Source organism: Alosa sapidissima, chromosome 21 (assembly GCF_018492685.1).
Source record: "Alosa sapidissima isolate fAloSap1 chromosome 21, fAloSap1.pri, whole genome shotgun sequence".
NCBI classification, from domain to species: Eukaryota; Metazoa; Chordata; class Actinopteri; order Clupeiformes; family Clupeidae; genus Alosa; species Alosa sapidissima.
The window spans coordinates 18,369,998-18,381,058 of NC_055977.1; the positions used below are offsets into that span (position 1 = coordinate 18,369,998).

At 44.0% G+C, this 11,061-nt stretch overlaps 1 protein-coding gene across 3 annotated transcripts in view; it reads left to right on the top strand.

Annotated features, from left to right (window-relative positions):
- Positions 1–10,230, top strand: part of ldlrad4a (low density lipoprotein receptor class A domain containing 4a) — a 64,476-nt gene extending 54,246 nt beyond the window's left edge. For all 3 annotated transcript variants that reach the window (XM_042076104.1, XM_042076105.1, XM_042076103.1), the window contains 3 exons: positions 2,899–3,050; positions 4,489–4,542; positions 5,388–10,230. In XM_042076104.1, coding sequence (XP_041932038.1) covers positions 2,899–3,050; positions 4,489–4,542; positions 5,388–5,981 — 800 coding nt within the window. In that variant the 3' untranslated portion in view covers positions 5,982–10,230. The remainder of the gene's footprint in view (positions 1–2,898; positions 3,051–4,488; positions 4,543–5,387) is intronic.
- Positions 10,231–11,061: the final 831 nt, after the last annotated feature.

Below are 11,061 nucleotides of genomic sequence, written 5' to 3' on the forward strand. Positions count from 1 at the left end.
TAAGGGCTGCAGATTGGGCCGGCATTATCTCTCAGCGCTGGGTTAACTCCTGGGATGGGTCTGCTCTCTGGTCCTCCCCTCCAACCTCGCAACAGATGGGGCCTTGTCTCGCAAGCCCTCGCGCCAAGGGAGCCCGTGGCAGCACGCCAGTGCCCACCCCAGACTCTCCCGGCTCCGACGCTAGTGCCCGCTTACCTAACTCTGCCACACACAAGCCGGCCCCCTCGCAGCCTGGCTATGGGCACACAGCTAAAGAGGGAGGGAGGTAGGGAGGGAGAGAGAGAGGGCAGCCATTACGGAAAGATCCAGTCCAGGGAGCAGAAGCATGCTTGGTTGTCCACTGTGCACTTCACTTTGACTAAAAGCTACCATTCCCTGCAACGATTTGTAAAAAATCTAATATTGTGAATAGTATGTAATATTCCATATGCAATGAAAGTGGTTTGGAAATGGATTTGTGAATGATTAGGAATGGTCATATCACTCTATGTAAAAGCTACTAGCCTAGAATGCATAATTTGGCTCATGACAAGATTTTGGTTTAAGCTCCCATAATTCACAAAATGGTCTGTAAAGATGTTGAAAAAGTTCCTCTAACTCCTGGCCTACTCTTTCCTGTCTGAAATACAGAGGGAATTCAGATCTGTAGCTGGTCTGGTTTTGATCCTGCAGCAGCGTTGTGGGAGGGGGAAGCCTTGGAGAGGCCACACTGCTGCTGCACTACACCATTAAATGAGAGAATATGGGGCGGCTCTGACGTGCTCAGTATTTCTGGCTGCCACAGTCAAAGCCAGTCAAATGTATGTTGTGTGTCTGGCTGGTAGACATTTCAGTTTTTTTCCCCCTCCTATGAATTCCTGTGAAATTGCACGAATTCTGCAAAATGGTGTGATAAAATGAAAGAAAATTCATTTTCACTGTTCCCTCAGAAAACAAAAAGCATTATTACACCAGAAATAGCCTATTGTTTCACTTCTTGACGTCGAAAGCTGCGGCAAAGCTGCCTGTGAGGAAGGGGGGGGGGGGACCATTTCAACATGCAACGCGGCATTTACTACCAAACAAAAGCAGGCCTTTAGAAGGCTTTGAGTTTTACTACCTTTTTTTGTCCGTGTTGAGTGGAGCCTGAGCTGAGGCCCACTCTCCGAGCTGTGCTTCCCCCCAACCCCCCTCTCAGTTTGGGCAGACTTCCAGCCATCTCCTCCCTCCATCTGGGGTTTAGGGGCCGTTGGAGAGCCGCAAAGGTGTGGTGGTGAGCGTGTGTGTGGATGTGTGTGAAAGGTGAGAGGGAAATGGTGTCATGTCTGCCCTCTCAGCTCACACAGAGAACCGAGTGTGTGTGTGTGTGTGTGAGTGTGTGTGTGTGCGCGGCAGGGAGAGAGAGAGAGAACGAACTTTCGAGCTCCATGTCTCAGACGCTCTGTCCTCTCCATGCCCTCACCAGCACAAAGGCTCCTCTCACAACCAGCAAACTGCAGGCCTAGCATAACCCCTGTGAGTGTGTGTGTGTGTGTGCATACGTTTATGTGCGCTCACATCTGTGATTCTTCATGTGTGTGTTTACGTGCATGTGTGTGTATATGAGTATGCATTTGATGATTGTACGTGTGTGTATGCGTTTCTCTATGTGTTTGTGAGAGCATGTGTGAGCATATAGTCAGCCCATGTGTGTCTGTGTGCATGTGTGTGCGTATTGGTGTGTACCACAATGCATACCTCTCTTGCGTGTTTGGTGTGCCAAGTGAGCGAGTCGGTGATGGTGGTGGTGGTGGTGGGGAGGGTGGGGGCACACTGGTGAACAAGCCCTCTTTGAGTGTGCCCAGCCCATCTGGTTTGTGGAGTGGGGGGGTTGGGATGGTCGGGTCTGGGATGGCGTGGTGTCGTGTGGTGCGCGGGTTCCTGAGTTCAGTCAGAGGGCCGAGGCCAACCGTGTCTGCCCTGCTGGCATGGGCCACCGGCTGGCGGTGCAGACGAACAAAAAGCTTTTTATTGCCATCCGAGAACATTGCAAAACACACACACACACACACACACACACACACACACACACACACACACACACACACACACACACACAAAGTGAAAGACCGTGCGAGCGATGGATGGACAGATAACATCACACTCTCTTCATGTCATGGCAAAAGCCCTGAGCTTCAGCTTGGGGTGTCGACACGGATGAGAAATGCTTAGAGGAAAAGGAGGAAGGACTACAGAGGGGGCTGAGGAAGAGGAGGAATGGTCTCTGAAGATTTGTGGCACTCTTGTTGTTTATCAGTGTATCTGTTTCGGTGTTGTTTTGGTCGTTGTGTTGTTTGGTGCGGGGCGAGACGGGACTGCGTGTACCTTTTTCTTTCGGAGAGCGACCGAGTCGGCAGACGAGAGAGGAGGGAGGGTTACTGATGTGTTACGAAAATGCGAGCCAAAGTTTTCTGGCTTTCTCTCCCCTGAGTGCGAGTTCACCTTAGGTTTTCCCTTCGCTTTACTCACTCGCTGCACTGCGCTGTGTGCTGCATCCACAGCCAACCCTATGCTGTTGCTAAACCCCCCTCCCGGAAAATGTTTGGGACAACAGATATTTGGAACAACATGTTATCACATTCTTGTGGATTAGCCAATTACGTCATTTTGCAACTGAGACAGGACTAGGCCACGACTTCTCTCTCTCTCCCTCTCTCTCTCTCTCTCTCTCTCTCTCTCTCTCTCTCTCTCTCTCTCTCTCTCTCTCTCTCTCTCTTTCTCTGATGCCCTCTGGTGGCCAGTGGTGTATTACTGCACATCCACTCACTGTCTGCCACTGATGTATATATTTCATCCATGATTTAACACTGACATCTGTTTACATGTGAGTCGTGGATACATATTTATGATCTCTCTGGCTCTTCTCTCTTTGTGTTGCAGCTGAACTGGAGTTTCAGATAATAATCATAATTGTGGTGATGACCGTGATGGTAGTTGTGATCATCTGCTTGCTGAACCACTACAGGCTCTCAGCCTGGGCCTTCTTCACACGACAGAGTCAGGCCCGACGCCGGGAAGAGGCAATGCAGCCGGTAAGACAAAGTCATAAACATTTTCATCTGGTAACAGTCCTCCTATTTGTATGCATGTGTGCATCTCTGGGTTTAGCCCTTAGCTTTACATAATAAGATTTAACTGAGGCAGTTAGATGATGACCAAGAGGAAGTCCGTTCTTGGTGCCTACTGCACATTTCTCCCATGGTCCAGTTAACTGCAAATGTGCACATCCATCCATATATGCATGTGCAGAAACATTTGCCAGTGTTAGTGCCAATGTGGGCGAGTTTTTTATTTATTTATTTTAACCTATGCTTAATGTGTAAGCATCTGTGCTCGTGTATTTTTGTGTTAGAGTGAGGAAGGGGAGCATGTGTTATGTCTGTGTTTATATGTGCTGTGTGTATAATATGTTCTCGTGTGTGTGTGTGTGTGTGTGTGTGTGTGTGTCTGTGTACATGTCCATATGTTATGTGGAAAATGCCCCTTTGCATATGCTTTGGGTATGGTTTCTTTCTATGTGTATGTGTGTTATACATGTGTGCATACGCAATGTGTAATATGTATACATATGTGTGTATTTGTGTTTTCAACTGTGTGTGTGTGTGTTGTCTAATGTGTGCATCTGTGTGATGTTATGCTCCTGCGCCAGCTGCTCTCTGTAACTATCGCCAGCACTCTTCGTCTCTCTCTCCCTCCCTCCCTCCCTTTCTCCGTCTCTCTCTCTCTCTCTCTCTCTCTCTCTCTCTCTCTCTCTCCTTCCTCTGCCTCATCTCTGTCTAGACGCTCAGACCATTACCTTCCCCCACAGAGATGCATCATGGGAAAGAGACACCGCGCCAGGCGCAGTCTCTGCTCTCATGTTTATTGATGAGCTCTGTGTCTCTGTGTGTAAGTGTGTGTGTGTGTGTGTGTGTGTTTGTGTGGGGGTGTCTTAGATGTATGGGGGGAGCTGCAAGACCTTTCACCTTCATTATATACACAAACATACACATTTGAGAGACAGTGACTCTTGACACACACACACACACCCACCCCTCCTCCTCCACCTCCCCATGCCTGAGGTCTCATTGTGCAAGTCAGACACATTAACACTTTCAGAAAATAGCCTTTTTAATGAGACAGTCTGTCTTTTATTGTCAGTAAGCTAATATCCTTTTAAAATAAAAAGCCACTCTGTAACTCTGCTACATCCTGGTTGTCTGGTGATGGAAATATTTAATGTTGTCTGGTTTCCTGCACATACACCCCCAACCCCCCACCACCATCTCCACACGGCAGGATGTCTGATGTCTGCTATTGTCAAGCCCAGGGCAGTGTGGCTGTTGAATATTATAATTTTCATCAAGGTCTTGGTTTTCATACTCGTTTTTTTAACATACTTTGAACAAAGAAGCTAACTTTCTCTCCCATCTCTCTCTCTCTCTCTCTCTCTCTCTCTCTCTCTCCTTGCTCCCTCATTCTTTTCCTCAGGAGGGGTGCTCATGGCCGACGGACAGTCTGGTGGCACAACAAGGAGCCACTGAGGTGAGTTGAGACGATAGAAGGGAAGGAGACCTGGGTGTTAAAATGTTGCTTTACACAGAACTCAGGACTCCGAGTGTAGCAGCAGTGTGAATTAACATGAGAAAGTGTGCACCAAGATGGACAGAAATTGTGCTGTTTTCTTAAAAATTTTAAAAATATTTTAGAAATGTTTCATATTCAGCAGTGTCCCTGCTGTAATAGCAAGATTCTGTTTAATTTCAGTGAAAGTTATATTTATACATTTTTAGCTTATGTGATGTTTTATCAGTGTTGATCCAATTTCATTAACATTTATAGAAAGTTTATCTATTGGTCGATATTTGAAGTGAAAAATAAATATGAGAACATGGAGACACTGGTAGAAATGTAATCAGATATCAGTTTGTGTAGTAGTGAATTTTGCCCTGCTGCACCTCATATCGATTTACCGTTAAACTTATGAATGCAGCATAGTACTGTGACCGCCCGCATCTCATCAGCACTTTAGATTCCTGGGATTCATGGGATTCTAGACCCATGAACTGGTACCCACCTGAGCCTGACTCACCCAGCAGCTGAGAGATGGGAGGACATTTTGCCTCTGTTTATCCAGGCAGTGCTGACTGAGCACACTGTCTGTTAGCGCAGCAGCATCTTTACACTGCATAGCATAATAAATTGGCCATTGTCCAGCCACAAGGCCTCAAAATGCTAATGGTGGCAGAGTGGAATCTAACCAATGTGTGCTTGTTTTTCCTTGTCCTCTTTCTTTCTCGCTCTCTCTCTCTCTCTCTCTCTCTCTCTCTCTCTCTCTCTCTCTCTCTCTCTCTCTCTTTCTCTCTCCGCTTTCTGTCTCTTTTCTGTAGGTGATGTACGGGCCGCGTACGCAGGAGCGCTTCAACCCGCCCTCCTTTATGCAAAGGGACCGATTCTGCCGCTTCCAGCCCACCTACCCCTACCTGCAGCAGGACATCGACCTGCCGCCCACCATCTGTCTGTCGGACGGCGAGGAGCTGCCTCCCTACAAGGGGCCCTGCACCCTGCAGCTGCGTGACCCCGAGCAGCAGCTGGAGCTGAGCCGAGCCTCGGTGCGCGCGCCCCCCAACCGGACCATTTTCGACAGCGACCTCATAGACGTTTACGTGCACGGTGGAGGCGGGGGCACGGGCCCGCGGCCCCCCAGCAGCAACTCGGGCAAGAGCGCCTCCAGCGCCCGCATGGAGGGTCCGCCGCCCACCTACAGCGAGGTCATGGGTCAGATGCAAGGTCAAGGGTCGTCCGCCTTCCTCCACCAGCACAGCAATAACGCGCCGCCCTCCGCCCAGCGAAACGCCACCACGCCCACGCCACAGCCTCCGCCGCCGGCGGTTGTGGGCATCCGAGTCGGGCACCAGCAGACTGGTAGCAGCAGCGTAAGCACAACGGTGCCCGGCAAGGCAAAGGATAGCCAACGGGACTGATCCCTTCCTTTCACTCCCACAAACAAACAAACAGACAAAACAAACAAACAAACACACACGCACGCATATATACTCCCATACAAACATGTGGCGGTGAGAGACACAGGGAGGCAGAGAGAGTGGGGAAAAACTGAGAAAGAAAAATGAAAGCGAGAGAGCGAGGGAGACTGAAGGAGAGAGAGCGAGCGAGCAAGACGTGGCACTCTCTAAGACTGCCCCCTCCCCAGCGCTCCCCCTTGCACAATATGAACAGAATCGAGGAACCAAGCTTACAAATTATTATTTTTTGTATGTTTCTCTTTTTTTGCTAGAAACTGTGGGCCTTGTGTGGATGTTTTTTGGCTTAATAGCTATTTTTTTCTGTTTGTTGTCTGTTTTTTTTGTATGCTTACTTTTGTTTATTTAAAAGAGAAAAAAAAAAAGATTGTTGGCACAGACTTTTGCTTGAACGGCCACATGGGCCATAGGATTGAGGATCTGTCTTTCGTTTGTATTTTTTTTCTTCCTTTGTTCTCCTTTTTTTTTTTTCGCTTTTGGGATCTGGGCACAGACAATTACCCGAGTTCCAAAATTTGAGTGCCATGATTCACGCAGGAGTGAAACCACCAGGGGGACGTGAGGGGACAAAAAACCCGTAAATATTAAGTTGCACTAACTTAACTGTTTAAAGAGAAGAGCATAAGGCTACCTTTCATTTGGTTGTTCTCGTGCATCGCTCCCCTAAATGTGTTTTTTTAAAAAGCAACTAAGCATTTTGCGTTTCTTTTTCTCTTCTTTCTGTTATCTATTAAAAATACAGAGGGGATAGAGAACTTTGATCCAGCCTAAATCTATACACAACTGAACTGCAAAATGGCACTTAAGGGGTTAATGAAATCTGTTCAAATGTCCATTTCTCTTTCCTCTGAACAACTGAATTATACTAGCACGGAGTCTTTTGGATGGAAGTCATGATACACACACATATATCGCTTTCATCCTGTCAAGTAGCACTTTATACTTCCTGTCACCTCAGAGTTGTCGTTGGGTCCAAGAGCAGGGGACTTGTGGGAAATGTAGTCTTATGCACACCCATTCACTCACTGTCATGAGTGTGCATCTCCCCCACCACTATCCAGTAGATTATACACAAATCTTTTTCAGTTTTGTCCACCTATTACTTTCCGTTAGGCAGTCCTCTTGCTTACTTGTGTTGCGTTAAGTGATCATCTAGAGAGGTGTATGAAAGATGGCTATTACCTGTGTAAGGTTTGATCGAGGGACTGTGCCCCGAAATGGTGTCACCACAAATCGTGCATCAGACACATTCCCTTGTTGCTTTTCTGTCTGTCTGTCTGTAGTCTGTAGATTATTTGTCATTTTTAGCATTGCACCCGGAAAGAACCATCTAGAGACACAGACGGGGGGGAAAAAAGCAACAAAACTGAAAAGACCAACATACTTGTTTATGATTGTTAAGACTAGGTGATTATTGTGGACCCAAGGCTGGATGGTGTGGATATGTGACCTAATGATTAGAGAAGGACAAATCTGAGTTGACTCGAAAAAGGAACAAGAATATTTCAAAGAACAAACATTTACCCAGAACACATACAATGAAAGTTATGTGTGTCCCATCCAATGCCAAGAGAAAGTGTGTGTGTGTGTGTGTGTGTGTGTGTGTGTGTTTTTCCCCCCTCTGTCTTGAGTTTGTCTGACTTGTTTCTATTGTTTGTTTTTCATAGTCCCGCATATGCCCATGTCTATCAACCACATTCAGAATGCTTTCAGACGCGCTGATTGTTTTTGATCTGTACTTTGAGAACCACTGGTCTTGGGCTTCCAATCGATAAAAAAAGGCCCACAGAAAAAAAAAAAAGTTTTATCAAAGCTGAAGGTATTTATTTTGTTATGAAGTATTTATTTGTATGTACAACCTTTTGAGACAAGTGTTTTTTCTCTTTCCCCTTTCTTCCCCTACCAATGGCAAAGCCACTTTTGGTATATGGCTGTAGGCATAGACAACAATACAAGCTCCTGCATTGTTTTAAAAAAAACAAAAAATCCATATTTTGATGAGTGATGTTCCCATTTTTTCCCCTTACCACCATCATTGACAAAAACACCGATCATCTTATCCCCCACCTTTTTAAAAGTCATACTTAGGAAAGCCTGGTTTTGCTCCGTAAACTGACTGACTCCTCATTGGTTCTCCTTCCTGTCACTCATTCTGAGCGCACAGTCTGAGTTTTTTTGTCTGTTTTGTGTGTTTCGCTGCTGCTCTGCGCTGCTACTGCTGCTGCTGTGGTCAGATGTCCCATGTGTAGCCCTCTGTCCGCCTTTTCGCACCCCGCTGCCCCAAGCCCACACACACGTACACACACACCTCTTTAAGTATTTTACTCTATACCTTATTTAGAACGAGAACTAGCTCTCACGTATGTTTGTCTTTTCTTCTTTCTTTTCCACATTTATCTTTCTTTTATATGTTCCCTCATGGCTCTCTCCTCCCACTGTCGTAGCTTAGACCAGACGGGGAGTGTGTAATTATAATTTTTTTCTTCCTACAATTTTTTTTTATGTTTGTCGACCCGAGATGATTGCATGTTGTCGTCATTGATAGAATTACGTGAGCAAATTCCGTGCCTAATGGTCAAGTTTGAGCAGACATAGGAACCCACTTGCACTCAAAAAAGCCCCCACCTTCGTTGTGCCTCACTTTCAACGGTGCTTTTTTCAGTAGTTTGACTCTGTTTATTTGTACGGTGCTGTATATAACTTGAATATATTATGCACATATCCTACCCAATGGGTAGACAACCACAAGAGAACATGTTAATACTGTAATATAATGTATAGATGATATTAAAAAGAAAAATTTAACACGGTGGCATCGAGTTTTGTGAATGCCCTACAATTGTGCTTTGTCTTTTTGTAAAAACAGAGTAAAGTTTGCAAAAATAATGCTACGATATGGTCACATAATGAATACGAAAAATACTTCTTATATTTTTTCCTATACAGTAAATGCAAATCTGTTATGTGATGAAAACAAATATTCTGATATAAGGCAGTTGTACACAGGATAAATAGCTGCTGCTTTTGTTACTTCCAGAGAATAATTATCGATGCCAGCGCTTGCCATTTATTTATTTGACCTTTTTTGTGACTGCTAGCTGTTTGGACTTGTATTAACCACGCTCGAACTACAGCAAAAAGACAAAAAAAGAAGAAAAAAAATAACACAAAATCTATGAATGAATTGTACCATAGCTGATGGAATCTAAAATCTTTATAAAAAGGACATGACATGGGATTGAGGAAGGACTTCTTGTGAGATGGTGGACAATATCATAAATAGTTCCGAGGGCTGGTTTCACCCCTTTTTTGGGTCTTAATGGATTTTTGAACCAGCCCCTCCACAAAAAAGGGATTTAGATGATGCAAGACATACTACAGTAGTCAACAAGTTTTTAAAATTTTTATTTTCTATTTTATTTTACACATAATCAAGTCATGTGTGATGTGTAAACAAGCACTGCGATTACCTTTTGTGCGAATGATCCACAGTCCATTATTGATACTGTGCATGCTGATTTGTTCATTTCCTCTGAATCATTTTTTTTTGTTTTGTTTTTTGTTGTTGCAACCTTTCAGCATCAAAGGTTTCTTTTGTTATCTTTTTTTCTAATGCCAGGCTGTTGCATTTCCTTTATACAAGCTTGAATGAACGACACAGGCTGTCTGAATGGTGTGGTTCTTCTCTCAATTCCATGGATCAAAAGATTTTTTTTCCCGGAAACAAAAACAAACTGAAAGTCACAGTGCTGTGTTTTTATCTATTTGCCTTCATCATCATCATCATCATCATTATCACCACCATCATCATCGGTCATCATCTCTCACCACAGGACTGTATCCAACCTGGACTGAAAATAAAAACATGTCTGCTTTCTCTGCCAGAAGGAAACCAGTGACTGAGGAGCCACTGCAGTGTTCTTATGCCTTTTATTATTAATATTGATGATTATTATTATTAATTATTATTTAAGCAATTGTGATGTCATCCGTTTGCAGCCTGAGGTTTGTCACTGCAATACTTTTACAGGAAAAGGTGACTTTAAAAAAATACGAAAAAAATGGAGAGAAAAAAAATAAAACTGTTGCTCAAAGTACTGTTGTAGTCCTTCATGAAACAATTCCATGCTTGTTCTTTCGCTGTGATAAAATGGCTAGAGAGCGATTAAAGTTGGGGAAAAAAGAACTATTAGAATGGGTGTCTTTTGTGCTTTTGTGTGTGTGTCAACAATTTTGTTTGAGCCATAGCAGCATAATACTGTATATCAGCTTCACTGGACCTGTGCCCAAAGTTTTCAGCTCATGGCTGTTTCTTTGAGCTATAAGTACCTGACAAGAAGTGAACATTGGAATGTATGTAGCACATGACATTTAGATCACAAAAAGAAATGATTGTGGCATAACTAAAACCTTCAAATTGTGAAAAAGTCTTCAGGATAAATAAACATATGTGATTTAAGTGTCCCAATTCCTTTCACAGGGTATTCTCCTGAAGGGTTTGAAAAACTTAAATTCATATGACTGAAAGGGACAGAAATACTTACTGCTCTAGTACTTTCTAAACAAATTGTTTGTGTCTATGTCAAGGGCATTACTTCTGTTGTCCTCAAAGTCTAATATTAGGTTGTTGCTCTTTGCTTTGACAAGCAGCCTGCTGACATATTATGTTGGGGCTACATAATAGAATGATTTGTGCTTTTAACTTGACACAGTCATTAGGTAGGCATGTTATACTTGGTCTTAAGTGACATTTGTGAATACCCATCTTCACTTGTCTTCTCAAGCAGGCAGTTTCTGTTAGTAAAAAATAAAGAGGCAGGTAAGGAATAATATTAAAAACACTCCTGCATTTCAGTCTACTCCATTGGCTGATGTATTTCTTTCAGGTCTTTTATGCATTTATGCACCTAGACCTGAAGTAATACATGTGCTTTAATATCTGAGCCAGAGAAGCAACTGCCAGAGTAGTTTTTGAATTAAATTATTCATTAGAACAAATTTCTCTTTATGTCTATAAATTGTT